Source organism: Phocoena sinus, chromosome 15 (assembly GCF_008692025.1).
Source record: "Phocoena sinus isolate mPhoSin1 chromosome 15, mPhoSin1.pri, whole genome shotgun sequence".
Classification (NCBI taxonomy): domain Eukaryota; kingdom Metazoa; phylum Chordata; class Mammalia; order Artiodactyla; family Phocoenidae; genus Phocoena; species Phocoena sinus.
This window is the reverse complement of record NC_045777.1, coordinates 12,281,162-12,306,156: the sequence shown is the minus strand read 5'-3', so window position 1 is coordinate 12,306,156 and position 24,995 is coordinate 12,281,162. Positions and strand designations below refer to the sequence as shown.

Sequence of the window (24,995 nt, the reverse complement as noted above, 5' to 3'; positions counted from 1 at the left end):
CAGTGAAAATTGATTTGTATATTTTTTGCCTCTGAGTCCTTGTGGGATTTTTTTTTTTTATTCAAACAGAAGGTCACAATTATAATCATCCTCATCAGTTCACTCAGTCCCATGTAATTAATTTTTTTTTCATCTTGATCTTTTGTTAGCACTTTTATGAATTCATCGGTTTTCCATTAGAGTTCTGAAAATGCTTATTCATTCAGTTCAGCAGTACAGTCAGTTACCAGAAACCTGTACTTGTCAGAGTCTTTTCCATGAATTCATTGAAGATGAAACCCTTTTATAGGAACTTTTTTTGTGTGTGTGGTACGTGGGCCTCTCACTGTTGTGGCCTCTCCTGTTGCGGAGCACAGGCTCCGGATGTGCAGGCTCAGCAGCCATGGCTCACGGTCCCAGCCGCTCCGCGGCATGTGGAATCTTCCTGGACCGGGGCACGAACCTGTGTCCCTTGTATCGGCAGGCGGACTCGCACCCACTGTGCCACCAGGGAAGCCCTTATAGGAACATTTTTGCAAAAGCATCAGAGTATACCCAGAACTGTCTATAAATGACAAAAGACTTAAAAATGACCACGGTTAAAGTTTTGATGGAAGTTCATAATAATGCAGTTGACAAGGAAATTTAGTTATTTCTGAGATATACATTTTAAAGTAATAACTAGAATTATGACTTATAACGTTATACCAGAACATATAAGATTCTTAGAAATTTCATGTAATATCTGAAACATTTATATTAACATATTTCCATACAAATAACCCAAAGAAAGTTTAGTATTAGTTGTTTTTTTGTTTGTGTATTTTTTTATACTGCAGGTTCTTATTAGTCATCAGTTTTATACACACAGTGTGTACATGTCAATCCCAATCGCCCAATTCAGCATACCACTATCCCCACCCCACCGTGGTTTTCCCCCCTTGGTGTCCATACGCTTGTTCTCCACATCCATGTCTCAACTTCTGCCCTGCAAACCGGTTCATCTGTACCATTTTTCTAGGTTCCATATACATGCGTTAATATACGATATTTGTTTTTCTCTTTCTGACTTACTTCACTCTGTATGACAGTCTCTAGATCCATCCACGTCTCAACAAATGACTCAGTTTCGTTCCTTTTTATGGTTGAGTAATATTCCGTTGTATATATGTACCACAGCTTCTTTATCCATTCGTCTGTCGATGGGCAATTGGACTCCCTGACTTCAGACTATACTACAAAGCTACAGTAATCAAGACAATATGGTACTGGCACAAAAACAGAAAGATAGGTCAATGGAACAAGATAGAAAGCCCAGAGATAAACCCACGCACCTATGGTCAACTAATCTATGACAAAGGTGGCAAAGATACGCAATGGAGAAAAGACAGTCTCTTCAATAAGTGGTGCTGGGAAAACTGGACAGCTACATGTAAAAGAATGAAATTAGAACACTCCCTAACACCATACACAAAAATAAACTCAAAATGGATTCGAGACCTAAATGTAAGACCAGACACTATAAAACTCTTAGAGGAAAACATAGGAAGAACACTCTTTGACATAAATCACAGCAAGGTCTTTTTTGACCCATCTCCTAGAGTAATGGAAATAAAAACAAAAATAAACAAATGGGACCTAATGAAACGTCAAAGCTTTTGCACAGCAAAGGAAACCATAAACAAGACGAAAAGACAACCCTCAGATTGGGAGAAAATATTCGCAAACGAATCATCGGACAAAGGATTAATCTCGAAAATATATAACAGCTCATGCAGCTCAATATTAAAGAAACAAACAGCCCAATCCAAAAATGGGCAGAAAACCTAAATAGACAGTTCTTCAAAGAAGACATACAGATGGCCAAGGAGCACATGAAAAGCTGCTCAGCACCATAATTATTAGAGAAATGAAAATCAAAACTACAGTGAGGGCTTCCCTGGTGGCGCAGTGGTTGAGAGTCCGCCTGCTGATGCAGGGGACACGGGTTCGTGCCCCGGTCCAGGAAGATCTCACGCCACGGAGCGGCTGGGCCCGTGAGCCATGGCCACTGAGCCTGCACATGCGGAGCCTGTGCTCCACAACAGGAGAGGCCACAACAGTGAGAGGCCCATGTACAGCAAAAAAAAAAAAAAAAAAAAAAAAAAAAAACAAAAAAAAACTACAATGAGATATCACCTCACACCAGTTAGAATGGGCATCATCAGAAAATCTACAAACAACAAATGCTGGAGAGGGTGTGGAGAAAAGGGAACCCTCTTGCACTGTTGGTGGGAATGTAAATTGATACAGCCACTATGGAGAACAGTATGGAGGTTCCTTAGAAAAATAAAAATAGAACTACCATGTGACCCAGCAATCCCACTACTGGGCATATACCCAGAGAAGACCATAATTCAAAAAGACACATGTACCCCAGTGTTTGCTGCAGCACTATTTACAATAGCCAGGTCATGGAAGCAAAGCTTATAGCTTTTAATGGAAGCATATCTGGGAGACAAAAGACTGAAGAAACAGACTTGGGAAGGTGTAAGAACCAGTGGCATTTGAGAGGAAACACAGCCACGATCTTATAGCAGAAAATGCCTGGTCACCCGGTTGCTACTGAGGTGGTGGTCTCCAGTCATTCTTTCTGTTCTTGAGTTATTACTTTAAGATTCAGGGCTCCAGGAATGAGAAGGGAGTCTTACTGGTACAGACTCCTATACTGAGATGCAAGAGAAAGGATGTAGCCTTTTTGTTACCTCTAGCCAGAGCCAAGTACTTGGACTTAATCCTCCCAACGTGACTATACTCACAGTGGTAGGGAGAGCATTCCTCAGAAGGAATAGGTAGAATGAATATGAGATGAACAGCCCAAAATGGCATACCTTCAGTGTGCAGCTAGGCAGCAATTTGAGAAATTCTTAAGGATACCACTGGGTTTTTGTATACCTTATTTTGAGTTCTACTTCCTAGAAGTCAGGTAGAATGAGGTGATTAATAACTTGTTAGTCACGGAAGCCTGATAGGAAGGAGGCATAATCTTTATCCTTGGATTTATCCCTCATTAAGAGGGCAGTATTGTGCCACAGGAAATCAGTAACTGTATAAGACAATAAGCCTGACCTGGTGGTCATCTTACAGTAAATGCAGTAGTTCAGAAAGGAAAAGGAATATATTGGTAAGCACTGGGTTTTGTAAGGAAAGTTTTCAGTCTTAGCTGAACCTCAAAGGAATAAGTAGATTTACATTGGGACAGGAACAGGTGGTATCGTTTGTGGTTGAAAGCTTACTGAGACAGAGTCAGAATGGTTTACTCATCTGTCAGACCTAGCTGGAGCAGAGAATTCTTGTCAAAATAGGTATCCATTGACTTAGCTGAGAAATGTGAGCTTGAGTCTATAGGCATGTGGAAAACATTTGGCATGGTGGGGAAACTTATTAAAATATAATAATTACTTCAACCAAAAGTCTCAAGTCACCATTTATTCTTTAGGATCTCCCTGAATTTTTTGAAGATAATATGGAAACTTGGATGAACAATTTTCATACCCTCTTGACATTAGATAATAAGCTTCTGCAAACTGATGTAAGTATTATTTAAAATATTTCCCAAGTAAGCTTTTTTTAAGAATTATTTGAAATATAATGTTAAATGTCAATTATATCTCAATTTTTTTAATGTTAAAAAAATTATTTGAGTGCCCTCAGAACATTGGAGGGAGGATAATTGTAATGTGCAGAATTACCCTTCTTGTAGTCCTGACTTAAGTCACAATTTATAGATAAGGCTATTTTATTACATTATTGAAAGTAAGGCCTCAAGAGTATTCACATTGTGAACATTTTATGAAATAGAAAATCATTTGTCATTGAAGATACTAAGAAAACTTAAACCTCTCTAATAATGGCCTCTTGAAAAAGTCATCTACAGTGTGGGAAAGAGGGGACATGAAAGTTTGTAATGTGTAAAAGTTTCTGATCTGAGTTTTGTAATATGTACTTTCAACATGTACCACTCTGTTATTCATTTGCTTGTTTATTAATATATTTATGATTTACCTCTTTCTCAACAAACAAAAAACGTAAAAAGTAAAATATTAAGAATATTTCAACACCAGATAAAAATTACAGTTGGTGATGCAGATCTGTTGGGTGGCATGCAGAGGGAGAATCATTCCTGTGGGTGTACAGCAAATTTTGTCTCTGAGATTTTTACACAACAAGAAGCAACCAAAAAAAAATAGAGTTCCAATAAAATAACTCCTTCAGTCCACTAGGAAGAAACCACTCCCTCAGAAAACAAAGCTTGTCTTTACACTTAAGTCTAAAGGAAGTGTTTCACTTAGGATTCTTAAGGGAATTGTTTGCCCATTTAAATGCGTCATCTCACTGTGTGACATCCCTTATATTTATGCCTTGAGGAGCTGTTCTTTTATCTCTTCTCAATTTGAGTTCTTTGGCACATAATATAGCTCAAAAAGTATTTGTGATTGCTGTTATATGTAGTAAGCATTATTATATCAGTCACTGTCATGGTTTCAGGTGGGGTTGGCAAACTTTTCCTATAAAGGTCCGGGTAGTAAATATATTTGGCTTTGTGGGCTATATACTCAACTCTGCAGTTGTAGTTGAAAGCAGCCATAGGCAATACTATAAATTGTCTAAATGAAAACAAAGAATGTGTGTGACTGGGTTTTAATAAAACTTCAGAAATTAGGCAGCTGGAAATTAAAGCAACCTGCTTTAGGTTGTTCAACATTTTATAACCAGAATATTATTTGTGAGAATGTTATAGCATTAGCTTATTGGGAAGAGAACACATTTTAATATACTTGAAATGGGAACCTTTTGGGAGATAGCAAGACTATGTTACAAAGGAAAATGTGATATGATTTTTATCACTCAGGTTTTTGTAGGAATATATTATTTTCGATTTAATATGTAAATATTTTATAATTCAGCAACCAGAAGAAAAAGCTTTATTATTTACTTAAACTATTTATTCATGCATGCATGCAGTGCCGTGTCTTAGTTGAGGCACATGGACTTCTTGGTTGCGGCATGCACGCGGGATCTAGTTCCCCAACTGGGGATCAAACCCAGGCCCCCTGCATTGGGAGCACAGAGTCTTACCCACTGGACCACCAGGGGAGTCCTGAAAAGGCTTTATTTAACTTGAAAACTTTTGAGAACTGCTCTCATTGATTAATAAATAAGAAGCGTTTCATCTTGTATTTGTTTGATAGACCAGGTGAATAAATTTACAGTGGCGTAGATGTAGTTCACAGCACTTGGCTTTGATGTAAAATGTTTAAAGAGTTCAGGAATTACAGCTACTCTCCATGTTTATGGTAGCGTTGAGGTTGTATGTTTGAGTTTTCCATTTTCTCTCACCTGAGGATGAAGAGGAAGCAGGCTTACTGGAGCTCTTAAAATCCCAGATCTGTGATAACGCCGCACTCTATGCACAGAAGTATGATGAGGAATTTCAGCGGCACCTGCCTCGCTTCGTCACAGCCGTCTGGAATTTACTGGTTACCACAGGTCAAGAGGTTAAGTATGACTTGGTAAGGTGATGGTGGAGACAAATAATGAAGACGCCCCCTCCCCCCCATGAAATAAATGACTCCGTTTGCTCTTAAAAATACACTTATTTTTGTGTTTTATTCCAGTTGGTAAGTAATGCAATTCAGTTTCTGGCTTCAGTTTGTGAGAGACCTCACTATAAGAATCTGTTTGAGGACCAGAACACGCTGACAAGTATCTGTGAAAAGGTGATTGTGCCTAACATGGAATTTAGAGGTAATTGTGGCAAAGTGTAAAACCTTTTCAGGAGATTAATGAAAAGCTTGTTTTTTAAAAGAGTATGTTAGTATAAATTTAAGACGTCTTCTCTGTGTTGCTTTTTGTAACATATTCAGTCTAAGTTTTGTTGGATTTAGTATTTCACCAAGGCAGAAGCTATTTTTGGACAGTTGACTTGAGACAAGAAGTGATTGATGACTTTTAAATACAGAGTTGAAGCCCACCTAGTTTGTGCTTAAGGTTAAAATAGTCCTAAGAGTCTGTATTTGTACAAAATGTCTTTCTGACAGTTGGGAAGAGCAGTCATTAGATCATTCATTCAGGAACAAAATGAGGAAATAAAAGTGTAACGTGGGGTTTTATTTCCTTTTCTTTTTTCATAAAACTATATGTAAAGGACAGATCTTTAATCTGATACTGTCTGTCCTACTTGTTTTGGTGTTGAAATGACTGTTTATGAAATAATGGTGATAGTAGTTGTTAGGTTGTTTGTTTAATGTCCTTATCTGGCAGAATAACGAGTTGGCGTCCCTAGACTGGTCTCCCAACACTTTTGAAGGTTGGTGATGAAGTCCAGTTCTGTGGACGTTCACATTAGAACAAGTGAGCCTATCTCGCAGCTGTATGCATTACCTATTACCTAATCTTTCAGGGTAGCGTTTGCTGCTCTAAGTAATGATTAAGAGTATATGAAGTAGTCATTCGTTGGGAAAGAACACTTTGCTGTAAAACATGGCAATTCCACATACTCTTCTGCATACTCGACTGTAAAGGTAGAATGACTTGCCACGTCTCTCAAGAGGTGATCTGAAATGTCATCTTGCTTTGTAGCTGCTGATGAAGAAGCCTTTGAAGATAATTCTGAGGAGTATATAAGAAGAGATTTGGAAGGATCTGGTGTGTATTTTGGTTTTTAGCTGTTGGTCTCTTAGCAAGCCAGTTTTAAAGTTGCTCTCTGTCTAATAAATACGGGGAGGTGAGGGAGTCCTGATAAGTGTGTCATTTCAGCTGGCTTTCATTGGAGAACTGTTTTCCTTCTTTAACTTGTACATGGTAGAAAGCAGCTCTTTATACGAGCTATATCAAAGCATCAGATGTAGAATTACTTGTCTTCTCTTTTTTATATACTTATTAGTGTTTATCGTACTACTATGGTCTTTCAGTTTCGTTCTCATTTTACATTTGTGGGGGAATTTTTTTTCATTGTTTTTGTTGCTGTTAGCTCTCAGATGGCAATTTGTTTTCTTATAAACTTGGTCAGTTGGTTGTTGGTGGTTTCTTTCTCCCATAATATATTTCCCTTTGATTTTGTAGATATTGATACTAGACGCAGGGCTGCTTGTGATCTAGTACGAGGATTATGCAAGTTTTTTGAGGGACCCGTGACAGGAATCTTCTCTGGTTATGTTAATTCCATGCTGCAGGAATATGCAAAAAATCCATCTGTCAACTGGAAACACAAAGATGCAGCCATTTACCTGGTGACGTCTTTGGCATCGAAAGCCCAAACCCAGAAGGTGAATCCTTTCAGTATATTTTTATTTCTAAAACATAGTTGTTGGTACCACAGAAGTCAAAAAGAAGTGATATATTTCTGGTTATATAGCCTACTGTTAGATAATGTGTCAGTTCTGATTAGAATTCATATGGTTTCCAAAGATGGCTTTATACTGATGTATTAAGCACTTAAGTTTCTTATGGACTAAAAGATCAACAGATGCCGCACTTGCTTCCTTAGCTGAGACTCAGTATATAAAACGTGCTAAACTTAAATTTAGCTGTTCTTTAATTTAGGGAAGTTTCTTTATTATCTGTTAGAATAGTCTTATATGTAAGTAGTTTGTGTTTTGAAGTATTCATTTCCATCTTCAACCTGGTTTTCTAAAGCTGCCTAAATTTCCAGTGTGGTAAATAATTACAGATTTTTCATGTTATTTCACTGTTATGAATTTGTTTTTTAGCATGGAATTACACAAGCAAATGAACTTGTAAACCTGACTGAGTTCTTTGTGAATCACATTCTCCCTGATTTAAAAGCAGCTAATGGTGAGTTTTGTGAAATGTTTTTAGTACAGCTTACACTATACCTGCAGTTTTTTAAAAATACATTTATTTATTTATTTGTCTGCACCAGGTCTTAGCTGCAGCGTGCAGGATCTTTTAGTTGTGGCATGTGGGATCTAATTCCCTGACCAGGGATCGAACCCACGTCCTCTGCATTGGGAGCGCAGAGTCTTAGCCACTGGACCACAAGGGAAGTCCCTATACCTGCAATTTTTATTTTTAACTAAAAAATGAGTACCGTTACAGCTCTATATCACCATGATACTGAAAATGGTGGCTCCTGTCCTTATTGCAGTTACTTTATTGGATAAAATCCTCAAATGGTTGCCCCAGATCTTGCCCAGGTGAAATTAACTTTCCATAAAGAAAATGTCTCTTATGTAGAAGGAAAACAGGAACAAGTGAGACTAAATTGTCACTGTATATTTCTAATGTACATATAATAATGCACTAGAAATTATACTTTGGTTTTTGTTTTCCTTCTCATTTAAAAAATGAACTCTTGGGGGACTTCCCTGGTGGTTCAGTGGTTAAGAATCCACCTGCCAATGCAGGGGACACGGGTTCGAGCCCTCACCCGGGAAGATCCCACATGCCCCAGAGCAGCTAAGCCCATGCGCCACAACTGCTGAGCCTGCGCTCTAGAGCCCACGAGCCACAACTGCTGAAGCCCGCATGCCGAGAGCCCATGCTCTGCAACAAGAGAAGCCACTACAATGAGAAACGCATGCACCACAACGAAGAGTAGCCCCCGCTCACCGCAACTAGAGAAAGCCCGCGTGCAGCAACAAAGACCCAAAGCAGCCAAAAATAATTAATTAATTATTTTAAAAATGAACTCTTGGGAATTCCCTGGCAGTCCTGTGGTTGGGACTCCGTGCTTCACTGCTGGGGTTCAATCCCTGGTCAAGGAACTAAGATCCCACAAGCTACATGGCGAAAAAGAAAATAAAAATAAAATATCGGGTTGGCCAAAAAGTTCGTTTGGGTTTGTCCAAAATATGTTAAGGGACGAACGAACTTATTGGCTAACCCAATAAAACTAAAAAAAAAATGAACTCTTAAAAATTGAAGTAAATTTAAAGTACTTGAAACTAATAAATACTAAGGATACTTTCATATGTTTACAAAAATATGTTGATCAAGAGAGATTCTTCTAAAACTTTGTGGAAAATTTAAATACACTAATAGGTGGGGATAATATTATAAAGAACTTCCATGTTACTATCATTCAGCTTCAGGAACTTTTAACAATTGGCCGATATTTTATCCCTTTCACTAACTTACTTCCCACTACTAGTGCAAGCTCCTCTAGAGAGACTTGCTCTTGATTCAGAATAGCTTCAATTTTGGAAGAAGATACTACTGTTATTTCATGGTCCAAATCATTTTTGTTCAATTACATAAGTAACACACGTTCATTTGTAATGAAACTTAAAGGTAAGGGGGAAAAATAAAATTATTTATAAACTTATCAGTATTAATAGCTGTGTAGTAGATCATTATATAATTAAGCTTTAATTACTTGACATTTTGTTTACCAGAACCATGTTTTTAAAATCTGATAATGTTGTCACTAGTTTGGGAGTTAACAGTCCTTAGCACTAAAATAACTGTGACTTTTTTTTTTATATATAGTGAATGAATTTCCTGTTCTTAAAGCTGATGGTATCAAATACATTATGATTTTTAGGAATCAAGTAAGTTGCTTTTCATTTATATGTTATATGCCACTTAATCTCTTAAGAGTTTTATTGTATACTGGCTTCTCTTCCCTTCTGTGCAATCATATTCGATATCCACATCTAACAAAATTAACAATAACTCCTTGAACTTAGGATGCCAGTAGAGACTGTCATACAGAGTGAAGTAAGCCAGAAAGAGAAAAACAAATATTGTATATTAACGCATAAATGTGGAATCCAGAAATATAGTACAAATGAACCGGTTTGCAAGGCAGAAATAGAGAGACAGATGTAGAGAACAAATGTATGAACACCAAGGGGGGAAAGCAGGGGTGGGGTGGGTGGGATGAACTGGGAGATTGGGATTGACATACATACACTAATACGTATAAAATAGATAACTAATAAGAACCTGCTGTATAAAAAAATCAAAAAAATAAAAAATTAGGATGCCAGACCATGATTAATTTTCCTCAGTTTCTCTAAAATACTGTTTTACAGTGATTTTATTAAAATTTGGGATCCAAACAAGGTCTACACGTTGCTTATGGTTGATTATGTCTCATGTCTTCTAATTTACAACAGAGGGGTCCTTCTTCCCCTTTCTTTATTCATGTCATTTTTTGGAGAAACCAGTCATTTACCTTGCAGAGTTTCTCCTTCTAGTTCTGGCTGATTGCATCCTCAGAGGTATGATTTACCTCTTGTTCCTCTGTTCCCTATATTTCTAAATTGGTAAATCTGGAGGCTTGATTAGATTTTATTCTTCTGGTAGGTGGGGGGTGGCGAGAGTTTGTCACTGGTATACTTTGCTTCGTTTCACTAGGACACGTACATTGTCTCACCCACTTTCAGTGATGTTAAGAATGATCATTGACACATTTTTTAATTGAGATATAGATAACCTAATATAATATTCACCATTTTTAAGTGTATACTTGTGTGGTTTTTAGTATGTTTATTCTTTGTACAACCAACACCACTGCCTCATAGATTATTTAATTACCAATTTGAATGGGAAAAACAGGATAGATGTTTGTGTGTTTTTCCCGTGTCAGTTCAGAGTAATGAGTTTAAGTGCCGTACCAGCCTCCAGAGAACAAGTGAGTGATTTTTTGACTCTCTAGTTGTTCCTTCTTTGGCCAGTAAGAGCCCCATTACGTAGGTTCCTGTGTCCCCTTGACACACTTAGTAGCCTTTAACAGCTTCCCTTCTTTCATATATGACAGAATATTCCATGTTCACCTTGTACATTTCCTGCCCCAGACCTGAACTAGCCACACTTGAAGGTGGGAAATTTTATTTAGAGACCATAATCTAGGTGCTAGGGAAATTGGTTTTAGGCTTTTTCATAGGAGCGAGCCAGAAAATAAATAATACCAATATTATTACTGAAATAATAGTGCTGAATGCTGTTTGATTTCTGTGTGTTTTTTATATCCTTCGTATATTATCCTATTAGGCATGTATAGTCAAGAAATACTATGTTTAAAGCAACTTGAAATTATTCTTTGTGCATTTTTGCCATTAACTTGATAAATAATTAGATTCTTCTGTTTGTGGGGTTTTATTTGGGGGGGGGGGGCATGAGAAAGGTTACTTTACATACCTCCAAAGTCAGGCATGGTACATTCAGAAAGGTCTAGCTTTCCTCCCTGTTCCTTCTCTTGTCCTAAAAGTAACCATTTTTTACCAAGTTTTGGTTTATGTTTCCATTAGTTAATTTTAAAAATATAACCTAATACTGTCCTAGATATATTTATGTATTTCCCCTCCTCCTACACAGAAGAGAGTATGCTAAACACGCTGTTTTTCACTTTGTTTTTTTTTCTTTTTTGGCCGTACCACGTGGTTTACAGGATCTTAGTTCCCCAACCAGGGATTGAACCCGGGCCCATGGCAGTGAAAACTTGGAGTCCTAACCACTGGACCATCAGGGAATTCTGACACCTTGCTTTTTTTCACTTAGTAAATCCTGGATGTCATTCCATGGTAGTATTTACACAGTTCCCTCTTTTTTTTTTTTTTTAATTTAAATAGCATAGTATTCTGGGTGGCTCTCCTGTGTTTTACTCAACCAGTCCCCCAAGAGGTAGATGTTCTGGGTGTTTTCTAACTTCCACTATTTTAAATAATGCTAATTATTTGAAACAATAGCTTTGTATGTGTCACATAGTGTTTTTGCCATTGTAACTTTGAGACAGATTCCTAGAAGTGACGTTACTAGATTAGAGGGTGAACTTACATGTAATTTTGCCAGATCTTGCCAAATCTCCACAGGGGTTGTATCATGTTGCATTTAAAAAAAAAAAAAAAAAAAAAAAAAAAAAGCACCTATTTCCCCAAAGATGTTGGAATTTTGCCATTTTGCCAAACTCACAGATGTGAAATGGTATCTTATTGCAGTTTTACTTTGTATTTTTCTTAGAGTTTAAAAGTTTATCTTGCCGTTTATTTATTTATTCTTAGTTTTTATTGGAGTATAGTTGATTTACAATTGTGTGTTAAGTTTCAGGTGTACAGCAGAGTGAATCAGTTACACATATATCCATCCTTTAGATTCTTTTCCCATATAAGCCATTACAGAGTATTAAGTAGAGTACTCTGTGCTGCTATACAGGAGTTCCTTATTAGTTATCTGTGTTATATATAGTAGTGTGTATATGTCAGTGCCAGTCTTCCAATTTATCTCCTCCCCCCGCATCTTTCCATTTAAAGGGCCATTTTCATTTCTGCGAACTATCTATTCATATTTTTTGTCCATATTTCCATCTGATTGTTGGTCTTAATTTTTAGAAAACATGTAATTTCCTTCTGATTATTATTATTTTTTAATGGTAGAAGACATATTATTTCATCTACCTATGTATGTTCTCAGGCACGATCAATTTTATTGATTCCACTGGACCAATGAAAGCTAAAAGTCAGTCCAGCAAGTTCACAGAGACTCTGGATCCACCCCCTCAAGTCACTGATGGAGTCTTTTGGTCACAACCCTTTCCTTGTTAAAGCTATTCACAACAGCTCCCCAAACATGTTCAGAATCAAAATACCCTTAACATTTTTCATTTCTTGATTCATATATTTTCCAAATAGTTTGAACCGTGAATAAGAATTTGTGGATCCTGAAGTATCTAGTTTTACAACATAAATCTCCTTTATAAAACTTTATCTTCATATCATTCCCCATTTTGATCAATCACATTCAGGCTCCAGCCAACTGTAGCACTCTCGACCAGAGAAAGGAAAACAGACCCACACCTGGGGCTGCCCCTTGTGCAGGAGTACTCCGTTTCCTATGTTGGAAATGCAGTGGGCATTTTTAAACCACCGATTATTCCACCATTAAGTTATCTGCTGTTGTCTGTTTGAAGATCACAACATAGAAATTTATTAACAGCCACCCCCCAGGGAAGACAGATAAATTCTATGAGTTCTATCTACTTCAGGGCTGAATACCATTTTGACAGCTGTGGTGGAGAAAGAGTGTAGCTTACATGTAGTAAGTTTTTACTCTTTGTCAAGTACAGTGTTAATGCTTATGATGGAATCCCACCTCATGTGACTTACACACATTCAGTTATTGGGCCTCAGCAAAGAGAGTGAAAGAGAGAAATTCCACCACCTAGTGCCTGTCAATGAGCAGACACCCCCCAGAGTGGGGAGACTCCAATCTACTCTTCCCTCAGTGAGCCTCGTCTTTTTTTTTTTAATTGAGAAATAACTGACATTAATTTCAGGTATACAACATAATGATTCATATTTGTATGTATTGTGAAATGATAACAGTAAATCTAGTTAACATGTCACTATACACACTGACAGAATTTTTTTTCTGTTGATGAGAACTTCTGAGATCTGTTCTCTATATGCAGTATAGAAGTAACTGTAGTCACTGTGCATTGCATCCTCATGACTTGTTTTGTAACTGGAAGTTTTTACCTTTTGACCCCTGTCACCCGTTTCATCCACTCCCCGCCTCTGGCAACCACCAATCTGTGCTCCATAGGAGTTTGTTTTTCTGGTGTTTTTTTTTAATCCTGTTTTGTTTTTTAAGGTTCCACGTGTGAGATACACGGTGTTTGTCTTTCTCTATTTCACTTAGTATAATGCCCTTAAGGTCCATACATATTGTCGCAAATGGCAAGATTTTCTTTTTTTATGGCTGAATAACATTCCATCCGTGTGTGTGTGTGTGTGCGTGCGCGTGCGTGCACGTGTGCATTCCACACTTTCTTTATCCATTCATCCACTGATGGGCACTTAAGTTGCTTCCAGATCTTGGCCATTGTTAATGCTGCCTGTGAGCTTGGGGGTGCCTGTAGCCATCTCTGTGTCGTCTTTGGGAAAATATTCAGGGGAATTCCCTGGTGGTCCAGTGGTTAGGATTCAGCGCTTTCACTGCTGGGGCCTGGGTTCAGTCCCTGGTCAGGGAACTAAGGTCCTGCAAGCCATGCAGTGTGGCCAAAAAAAAATAAGAAAGAAAATATTATTCAGCTCCTCTGCTGAGTTAATTGGATTGTTTTTTTGCTGTTTAGTTATATAATCCTTCTGATTCTTAACACTGTCACTTTAATTTTAGTGACACAGAAAACAAAACAGCACAGTTCGTCTTACTCCCTCCAATACCTCCACCAAATTACCCTGCAGCCATCTTGTAAATTATTTTAAACACACAAGCAGGAATAGAGAATAATTTAATGATACATAACCACCACAGATCTTAACTCCAGGCCATAATTACTTAAACCTACACACACAGTGGAGGGACGCAGGGCACGCCCTCCCCATCCCCATTCTATTCTCTTTCTCCCCAGAGATAATGAATGAATTCAGTGTACGTGATTATTTATGGCTTTACACGTTTGTTTCCACAAAAATTCTATAGTATATTACATAGGTTTAAGTTTATTTATTTAAATGATACCCTACTATAGGTATTGGTCTACATACCTAGTTTTCTTTTGTGCTTAACGTTGTTTTTAGTAGATGTGTTAGAGTTCATTTTTAATAGCTGTGTAGTATTCTTTTTTTTTTTTTTTTTTGTGGTAAGCTGTGTAGTATTCTAGCATAAGAATATGCCACAGTTTATTTCCTGTGGATGATTCCTCAGTTTCTTGATTTATGCTTTTTATGTGTCTTTGACAGGTATCTACCAGGGTTACATGCAACCTTGTGAAGCTGTTCTGTTTTAAAGACTAAAGGATATGCTAAAGTTTTAGAGGTTTTTAGTGAAGATTAGTATGCTTATGTTTACGCCATCCCGCCCCCCTTTTAAGAGGAGAAAATGAGGCACAGAGAGCTTGAATGACTTTTCTAAGAAATAACTTGCTAGTGAAAAGTATGGTTCTAAGATTAATGAAATCTCTGCTTCTCCATGATATTATTATTTTACCCTAACCATAGTTTTATGCTCAGAGAAAGAGAATTGGAAAAGTGAGTGTGAGCTGAACCATTATGTGAAGGTAGAAGTTTTGATTTTTTCACCTGTATCATCTCCATTGTAATAGTGGCTGAAAAAGAACACACTTTTTAGAATCAGCAAGTCACTCTCATAGAGCTATCTTTTACTCAAGATAGTATCAGTGAGTTACAGCATGTATATTGTTTTTTTCAGGTACCAAAAGAGCATCTTTTAGTCTCTATTCCTCTCTTAATCAGTCATCTTCAAGCTGAAAGTACTGTTGTTCATACTTACGCAGCACATGCTCTTGAGAGAATGTTTACTATGAGGGGGCCTAACAATGCCGCTCTGTAAGTATTTGATGCAATATATGTTTTCATCTCGGGGTGAAGACCATTCTGTACTGGTCAGAGATATCTCAGTATATTCATAATTTCATTAGTAGTTAAAAAAATAAATGTGTATATTTTACTCATTTATACTATGCCTCATTCCAAAAGGATTTGAGACTGCATGCCAGAGTAGACACATTTTGACAATAGAGTTAAATGGAGGAAATTGGAGCAAAGGAAAATAACTGGGGTGTGAGGTTAATAAACAGAAGTGTGTCAGAGGATCCTGTACAGTAGTTAAAGAAAGAAACTTGTGGATTTTATGTGGAGTCCTCTAGCGGCCAAGGCAGAGAGAAACTTGGTGAGTTAAAATGTCCATGAGATTAAAATGAAGTTATTCAGAAGTGGGCCTTTGTTAAGGGAATACAGTGTAGTAGCCCTGTTCATAGCGACATCATGCAACAGAGTTATTTTCACCTGGCTGCTTTTGTGATCTTACTTAGCGCTGAGACACGACACAGCTGAGTGAAAGTAATTCTCTGGGGTCCAAGGCAGTAGCTGTTGTGGCCTGATCCAAGGATAAAATGCAGAGGATTGGGTGGTCTGCATGTCTTTCAGGCCTTTTCTTCAACAGTGTTATTTTTTGAAACAGCTTTGGGTAAGAGATGAAAAACATTCTAGGTTGTTTTCTTCATCAAGAACTTGAAGTACGGATATGTACAGTGGCCAATTAAGGGTTGAAAGGTTATCCTTTAGGCGAGTTAAGCCAGTACCTGTCTTCAGGCCCAGAATTTATGCAGAAAACATTTCCGAACTTGCTCCACCTCCAGGAAAGCTAGCTGACTGAGAGTCCGGGCTCTGTTCTCGATGGTGACAGATGTGAACCAGGGATGACCTCAACAGCCGTAGACAATGTTGGGTTTGCCGGGTTTGTTTAATTGTGTTTGGTCCCAGATATGCCTTCTTAGGAACTTAACATGAGCACTTATAAAAGCAGTATTTTCCTAAGCTGTCTTCCGACTGTCATTGGTGGGAGATGGCTCACTTTTATGCCAAGAAGTGTGATTTAGTAGTTGCGAAGGGTGTTCCAAAGTGACAAGCTCAAGAGTTGGTGGTGACTGAAAGCTGTTTTTTCATCTATAGCTTTACAGCTGCAGAAATCGCACCGTTTGTTGAGATTCTGCTAACAAACCTTTTCAAAGCTCTCACACTTCCTGGCTCTTCAGAAAATGAATATATTATGAAAGGTAGGCCGTTTCCCTGGTGTACAGACTATAAGTATCTAATCTCAGACTACAGGGGTGGTAAACACTCTGAGTTGTACTTCAGGTTATGTAGTCTATGAACCAGATACTGTTTGTCAAGCATTAGGTAGGTTTAGATATTTTTAAATGAAAAATAGTTTCGTTTGTTGGTGTTTTCAGAAAAAATTTTACCCTAACTTGATATAGAACTCCTCTTACTAAAGAAAAGGTAGCAAACTCCTTTTTTCTTTTCCTAGGTTGAAATTCTTGAGGGCAGAGATGAGCTCAGACATTTATTGATGGCATGTTCTGCTGGGTCTTGGTGTGAAACCTGGGTGTATTTGACAGACCCCGCACAGATCCTGCCTTCATAGAAATACTGCCAGGGACACAGGCAGCTGTTAACAATGTGCCAGGTGCTCCATTAGGAGAGTGTCTTGGGAACAGCTCTGGGACAGTCTTAGTCTTACTTTGCGGTTGCATTCCAAGAGTCTAGCATGGTGGATGACTCATAGGAAATGCTTATTTTAAAAAAATAAATTTATGTATTTTTGGCTGCATTGGGTCTTAGTTGCTGCACACGGGCTTTCTCTAGTTGCGGTGAGCGCGGGCCGCTCCCCGTTGTGGTGCGCGGGCTTCCCACTGTGGTGGCTTCTCTTGTTGCGGAGCACGGGCTCCAGGCACGCAAGCCCCAGCAGTTGTGGCGCTAGGGCCCAGCTGCTCCGCGGCATGTGGGATCCTCCCGGAGCAGGGTGTCCCCCCCCCCGCACTGGCAGGCGGACTCCCAACCACTGCGCCACCAGGGAAGTCCGGAAATGCTTTTTTAATTCCCAATGCCTCTGGCTTGGTCAGGACGTGTGTGTGTGTGTGTGTGTGTGTGTTTTCAGCAGTGTATTTCTCCCAAGAGTGATGTGTAACTACTCTTGTTGAATGTCCATTTCTGTGAGGTTGCTGACTGGTCCGTGGTCTTCATTGCTGTGCTCCTAGGGTTTGCAGGAGCGCCCAGTGTGTAACGGCTTCCCAGTAAATACTGTTGTGTGAATGAATGTGAGGATTCTGTGCCAGCCCAGAGGAGGGGCGCTGATCCATCCTGTAACCCTCAGCTTTCTCTAGCAAGTGATATCTAGGCTGAGGTGAGGGATAGGTAGCAGTTAGCTACTTGGAGGGTGAGTCTTTGGTATCACTGCCAAGTTTAGGAGGCAAGAAAGGATAACTTTCTGTCCTGTGTGCCTAGCATACAGTAGGTGCTCTACTTAGTAAACATCTATTCTGTTTGTGCAGAAATAGCCATCATATATTTTTAGCTTAATAATGTATTTCTCTCCTATGCCCAATGTGTTTAGGTGTCTGTTAATGAGCAGTTAATTCTGTAATATGGGCCTTAGCTTTACATGTACTTTTGGATTTTTCTTAGGCTCCTAGTCTCTCTTTTGGGGGGAGATGGGCAAGTGGCCTTTTCTTTCAGCTTCTGGTAGGCTGTGATCATACTTCCAATAGGCTAGAGGTAAAATTTCATGCCACTAATTTCTAAGTAAAGGAGACGCAAAACAGACTCCCTTCCACCTGCTGCCCCCCGTGTCCATCCACCACTTCACCTGCCTCCTCTTGGTCTCCTCTTGGTCTGCTTCTTTAGCCACTTCATTATTTTGTATTGTCCCTTAAGCCTTCTGGAAATAACACTTCCCAGCTAAATTTTGTTGCCAATTGTTGGTCTAATTTTAAAAGGGAGGGAAACTTAGATTATTTTTAAATGTAGAGAGCTATCTGGGGGTTGTTTAAGAGTCTTAAGATTTTAGTTTATGAATCAGTGGACTTTTTTCTCCCACTAATCACTCTTTTATTCTGAAGTTTAACTATTTGTTTTTGCTCTTTTCATATTTTACAGCTATCATGAGAAGTTTTTCCCTCCTACGAGAAGCCATAATCCCCTACATCCCTACTCTCATCACTCAGCTTACACAGAAGCTATTAGCTGTTAGTAAGGTAACAGAACCAGTTTTGAAAGTGCAGTTGCTTTTTAACCTAAATGCTTCAGACTGTTTGAGCCTCAGAACTCCCTGGCAGTCGGTCGGACAGGGAGAGCTCTGTGACTCCTTCCCGACCAGCAGTTAATGTGTGATTCTGAAAGTGTGGGGTGACAGAGATGGGAGCCTTGGCAGAACTCTCCTTTAAGTGTAAGCTCAGAGACTTTAAAACATTTTATTCTCGTTTTAAAAAGTAACGGGTTCATTGAAGAGAATTGAGGAAGTACAAACAATCTGAAATGATCTTAGATGGAAGAAGTAGGCTTTGCACCAAATGGACACAAAAGCAGCTATTCAGACTAATATAAAATGATGACTGAAGTCCTTGTGTCTGTTCTTCCTGACTCATTTCCCCAAAAATAAAATTCACTTTCTTTGATCAAAGATTTTAGATATTTTGATCCATATTTAAATATTGATACCAAGTTTTAGAAAATAAATCGGTTTAAGGCCAATAAAATTCCTTTGTAGACGCTTATTCTTAATTACTCTATGATAAGAAGATGAAGTCATAGGAAGTATTAGAGAGACTCTGAGAATAGTGATCTTGTTTGCACCGAATTCTGGGTAAGGGCCTTGGGCCTATTTGGGTTTGGGGGAATTGAGAGAAAAGAGACACAGGGCCTCTCCACTTTCACCTGCCCCTGTACATACCCACTCATCTTCTGAGTTCATCAGCTTCATATGGTAGCCTTCCAAGAAGGATTTTGTTTGAAAAAGAAAATTGAAAATGATATGAAGGATTGTCACGGTGCAGATACAGACATACTGAGGCCCACAGAGGTTAAGGTTTGCCTGGGGTCCCACACACGGCTAGTGACAGAGTCAGGCCTTTTATGTCCCTGCTCGTTTTCTCCCACCGCTGTTTACAATGACGACTCTAGGAGAGCACACAGGTTTAAGAAAGCTCCTTGTGAGCGCTGGGAGCTTGGGCTTACGTAGTCACCTCCCCGTGATTCGGAAGTGTTTTTTCATAAGTAGACTTTTGCTCATTTAAAAAAAAAAAAAAAATCCAAACAGGTATTAGTATTACTTCATTTTCTGAATTTTAAAGGCACTGTAAAATTTTAACATATATGCAGGCTTTTTAGTGTTAATTTGTGGGGTTTTTTTAAATATTGATTTAAAAAAAATGGCATCTCTTCCAATGTGCTTTTAGTAAGGTTAAATGTTTTAGGTTATTTTTAATATAGTCAATTGGATTATTAGAGTCATAAGCTTTTTTTTTTTAATTTCAGAACCCAAGCAAACCTCACTTTAATCACTATATGTTTGAAGCAATATGTTTATCCATAAGAATAACTTGCAAGGCTAACCCTGCTGCTGTTGTAAATTTTGAGGAGGCTTTGTTTCTGGTGTTTACTGAAATTTTACAAAATGATGTACAAGGTAAGTAAAAGAAAGTTATTTTTCTAGTTGAAGTATTCAAGTGATTATAAAATGCAGTCTGCCTAAGAGATATGTGCCTTTTGTGTCAGAGCCATTAATTCTGAAGCTGACAGCTCTGTTTTTACTTTTATCAACAGAATTTATTCCGTATGTCTTTCAAGTGATGTCTTTGCTTCTGGAAACACACAAAAATGACATCCCGTCTTCCTATATGGCCTTATTTCCTCATCTCCTTCAGCCAGTGCTTTGGGAAAGAACAGGAAATATTCCTGCTCTAGTGAGGCTTCTCCAGGCGTTCTTAGAACGAGGTTCAAATACAATAGCAAGTGCTGCCGCTGACAAAATTGTGAGTCAGATTTTGATGTAACTGTAATTTTCTAAGGTAACTGAGAAAAACTAGGGATGGCAGATTCTTTAAACTTTTTTTTTAAATTTCTTAAACTTAATAAAAAGGGAATTAATTAGAACATGTAACAGAATTAATTAGTAGAAAACATTAATGTATATTTTATTAGAACTAGGTATCCTTTAGTAATATTTATCTCTGGTGGAAACTAAAAGAATAAGAGCCAAATAGGTTAATTTCAGGAACTTAACTTTAAAGGCTTATTATGGTGGGTTTTTTTTTTTTTCCTCTACACTTCAGAAGAAAAAGGGAAAAAGGGTTAGATTATGACAGCATGCACCCTTTTCCAAAATATATCACCTGTTTAACTTTTGGAACAATTAATCCTTGCTTCTTTAACTAATTATTTAATCTAATTTGTTGTAGCCTGGCTTATTAGGTGTCTTCCAGAAGCTGATTGCATCCAAAGCCAATGACCACCAAGGTTTTTATCTTCTAAATAGTATAATAGAGCACATGCCTCCGTGAGTATGACTGTAACCTCAATGTACATTTAATTGAGGCTTCTGTTAAGTACTCAGAAAAATGCTGAATTTATATTGTTGCTTTTTTATTCACTTCTTTAGTGAGTCAGTTGACCAATACAGGAAGCAAATCTTCATTCTGCTATTCCAAAGACTTCAGAATTCCAAAACAACAAAGTTTATCAAGAGTAAGTAAAATCATTTTGGTGTTACTATAGAAATAATGAAGGAAAGAGGCTAAAAACCCTTAGACTTTATATGTACATATAAACCTTTTAACAGTTATAAATTCTATATATAAAATATTTTAAGATGCTCATATTCTTCAAGCACTAAATCAGTTTCAATATATTGTGTTCCAGAGGTTAGTTTGTAAGTTTAAATATCAAAACATTTTTCATTTTTAATAGAAATATCATAAAGAAATATAAATCAGAGACTGTATGTAAAGCCTTTTTATGACTGTACTATAAAGGCAGCGATTCTGTATGTTAAATTGTATTAAAAGGCCAGTATTGATGCCAGAGGCAGCCATTGGGTTTTAATGATCTGAAGATTTCATTTGGCAGACTTTTACTAAATCACTAATTTAATGCGGTGAGTCCTCTGTATTGATAATTCTGCACCTCCTTTCAACAGGTTTCTTAGTCTTTATTAATTTGTATTGCATAAAATACGGGGCGCTAGCACTGCAAGAAATATTTGATGGTATACAACCAAAGTAAGTCTGTTTTCATTATTTATTATCCTGTTTTTAAAAGCAAAACATTTGACCTCTTAGTCTATTTTATAGATGACTTTATAGTTCTTGATGCACAGTGCTAGTTACCTTTGTGGTTTCCAAAATATTCTTGGGGGGCTGGGTTGTAAAGAAGGAAATACTGCAAACGTTTTCCTAATTCCCGAAGGTCTCCACCCCCACCCCCTGCCCCATCCCCCAGCATCCCCTACCGCCAGTGTTGTGTTAGCCGGCTGGCATTGTCTCCCAGAGCCTGCCTCTCTGTTAGGGCCCACTGTGATTTTTCAAATGAGGAGAGTTTGGATCAGAGCAGTTTTGCTTTTGCCTTAGTATATGTGCATGAGAATGCAGTTAGGCAGCATTTCCCATGCAGTAGGGAAGGAAGGATGGAAAGGAGGACAGCTCCTTGGAGAAAAACTTTCCGCATCTGTATGTACCAAAAATAATTCCAGATTGATTGAAATGTAAAAAAATGAATTAACCTGAAATGTACCAGAAAATACGCTTTTTGAGCTATAGGAAATTGTGAGGAAATCAGCAGTTTCATCCAGTGCTGGTGGTGCCTAAGTTGGTATGGTCTTTCTGTAGAGCAAAAAATATGCACTTGTTACCTAGAGCATCAAAATGTCCATGCTCTTTGATATCTACTATTTCCACTTGAAAGAATTTAGTAAAATAATTCTTCATAAAATAATGAGAGTAAAAATTGAGAATTTTACAGCATTTAGAATTATAAAAAACTTTACTTCTAGGATGTTTGTGACAACATTCATAGGCCAAATCATTTTTTTTAAATACAGCCATTAACATTTACATACTTAAAGGTATGTAAGCATAGAAAGTTGGGAAGCTTCTAATCCAAAAATGTTAAAACTAGTTAATGCTGGATGGTGGGGTGATGGTAATTCTTTTTTTCTTCTTGCTTATCTGTTTTCTGATTTCTAATTTTTCAAAGATTTCATGAGTAATTTTTAAAAACATACAAGACCAAAAAAATGGCTATAAAGATTTTCCTTGAGCAGAGGCTTAAGGTAGTATTCACAAAAGATGATGGCAGTTGGTCACAGAGTAGAGGTTTGATGTTTTTGTTCTGTCATTTTTAGGTCTCTCCCATCCAGTTGACCAAAATTAACAGCCTTATTTTGTATTTTGTTATATTCATAAGGAGTCACTGAGCATAAATAATGTAAGCATCTCACTGTTAAATTAGACTATAGTGGTATAATGAAATACTGAATGAATCTATTTTGCATTGATTCATAGAATGTTTGGAATGGTTTTGGAAAAAATCATTATTCCTGAAATTCAGAAAGTATCTGGAAATGTAGAGAAAAAGATTTGTGCGGTTGGCATAACCAAATTACTAACAGAATGTCCCCCAATGATGGATACAGAGTATACCAAGCTATGGTAAGTACTCCATTCTAAAGTGTTTTGGAAATTACAGTTTCTTTCCCCTGTGACTACAAAATTAACCAAGCTTATCCTCTTGGGAGCCAAGAGAATTTGGTTCTGACCTCAGCCTCCCCCCCTAGCAACCATGAGATCCCAAGACATGACTTGTGGGTTCTTCTGAGCCTACCTAGAAAGATCTTTGTTTCCTGATTAACTTTTTTTTTTTTTTTTGGCCGCGCTGCACAGCATGTGAGATCCTAGTTTCCCCGACCAGGGATCAAACCCATGCCCCTGGCAGTGGAAGTGCAGTCTTAACCACTGGACCTCCAGGGAAGTCCCCTGATTAACTTTTCTTTGTAGGGGAATTCATGGACCCCTTTGAAAAGCCTGCTGAAAGTCCGTGGTTTAGGTGATCTCTAAGACTTCCATGATAGTCACTCGACTAAACCGGCCTGAGTCCTTAAGAGGAGAAACTGAATAGGCCAAGAGAAGGAGGTTTATGTGTTCGTGCTTGATGTCTAGCTCGATGGGCAGACCTAGCTTTTCTTGACCTTTTGCCTCTCCCTTACTATGGTTTCACTCAAGTAGCCTTCCGTCAAGTGACCTGACAACTTGAAGCTTATTTCTTCTAACTTAGAAGCACTGGATTGCCTTGGTCTGGCTTGATGCCATATGGCCTTCTAATGAGCCAGGCCTGGGTTACTCACACAAGCCAGCTTTGGCAGCTCTGGGGAAAGAGAGAGACATTGGGGTGCTATGGCCAAAAGAACGGAATGGTTTCTGGTTAGGCATAAGCACCATTTCATTCGTAATTTCAAAGGTCCCTTATTACTCTGGGGACTACGAGTCTACAGTCTTATGTCTCAGAGGAAGCTGTTTAAGACTTGTTTAAGTCTTCAGAGCAGTTACTTCAGTCTTTTTGTCATCTTCCAATCCAGGACTCCTTTATTACAGTCTCTGATTGGCCTATTTGAGTTACCTGAAGATAATACTATTCCTGATGAAGAACACTTTATTGACATAGAAGACACACCAGGATACCAGACTGCCTTCTCACAGTTGGCATTCGCTGGGAAGAAAGAGCATGATCCTGTAGGCCAAATGGTGAACAACCCCAGAATCCACCTGGCACAGTCACTTCACAAATTGTCTACTGCCTGTCCAGGAAGGGTAAGTGTCTTTCTTGTCAAAGAACTCTGTCTATTCATCTTCCCATTTTTGAAGGCATGAAAGCAGGTGAGTTACTTGGGGATCCCTTAAACAATTATTGGTGATGGACTGCCCTTCTCAGAGCTGTGGCAGCTCCCCCGTAGAAGGGCGGCAAGTGCGGGGGCGTTGTGTTTGTACGTTGGGATCTCTAGCAGCTGTACGTGTGCTTCCCATCTTGTGTAGGTTCCCTCAATGGTGAGCACCAGCCTCAACGCAGAAGCGCTCCAGTATCTCCAAGGATACCTTCAGGCGGCTAGTGTGACGCTGCTTTGAACTGTATTTTTTGAATTGGCTTAGTCCAGGATGGTTTCTGAGGACATCGTGGAGACGTCTGAGCACAGCTGTGTTAAAACAAAGCAAGTGTTCCTTTTGAACTTGTCTATTAAATGTTGCTTTAAGCTGAACCTTGAGAAAATTAGGTGGTTTGTGTGATCACAGATAATAAGTGGGTGACCTTTTCAGTTTGCAGCTACAAAGACAAGTTTTACTAGCTTAGTGTATGACGTTGAGTTGAGCATTGCACAGTTTTGAAAATTCTAAAATTTGACAGACACTTAACTGTGGAGATTTTTTTTCTGTTACTAAATCCTTTTGTTTTGAGGCTGTTCGTATTTCTCGTCCTTTGTGTTTTTGTCCGTTTCCTTAAGCTTTTATTGGAAATGTCAGTAAGCAAAGAAATCACTTATGTAACTTGCCAAGAAATGCACATTTCATAGTCTTAAATCTGTAATCAGCAATAAAAAAAAAAAAAAAAAGAGCCCTAAAATCTGTATCTAAGAACATCTTAAGCCCGGGCTTTTGGTGCTGATATTTTTATAATGAAGAGTTTAATTTTTCCTCTCCTGGACTTCATAAAATCCTAATTTCTTAA

General features: G+C 38.2%; 1 protein-coding gene across 2 annotated transcripts in view; it reads left to right on the top strand.

Moving 5' to 3' along the window:
• Positions 1-24,995, top strand: part of CSE1L (chromosome segregation 1 like) — a 41,747-nt gene extending 16,752 nt beyond the window's left edge. Inside the window, exons 8-25 of one of the 2 annotated variants that reach the window (XM_032605386.1) lie at positions 3,458-3,550; positions 5,364-5,531; positions 5,637-5,766; positions 6,601-6,666; positions 7,084-7,286; positions 7,731-7,815; positions 9,472-9,533; positions 15,136-15,272; positions 16,398-16,501; positions 18,384-18,481; positions 19,761-19,911; positions 20,049-20,257; positions 20,684-20,781; positions 20,884-20,969; positions 21,421-21,502; positions 22,784-22,930; positions 23,854-24,085; positions 24,308-24,995. In XM_032605386.1, coding sequence (XP_032461277.1) covers positions 3,458-3,550; positions 5,364-5,531; positions 5,637-5,766; positions 6,601-6,666; positions 7,084-7,286; positions 7,731-7,815; positions 9,472-9,533; positions 15,136-15,272; positions 16,398-16,501; positions 18,384-18,481; positions 19,761-19,911; positions 20,049-20,257; positions 20,684-20,781; positions 20,884-20,969; positions 21,421-21,502; positions 22,784-22,930; positions 23,854-24,085; positions 24,308-24,397 — 2,241 coding nt within the window. In that variant the 3' untranslated portion in view covers positions 24,398-24,995. The remainder of the gene's footprint in view (positions 1-3,457; positions 3,551-5,363; positions 5,532-5,636; positions 5,767-6,600; positions 6,667-7,083; positions 7,287-7,730; positions 7,816-9,471; positions 9,534-15,135; positions 15,273-16,397; positions 16,502-18,383; positions 18,482-19,760; positions 19,912-20,048; positions 20,258-20,683; positions 20,782-20,883; positions 20,970-21,420; positions 21,503-22,783; positions 22,931-23,853; positions 24,086-24,307) is intronic. The other variant, XM_032605387.1, reaches the window with a different exon arrangement.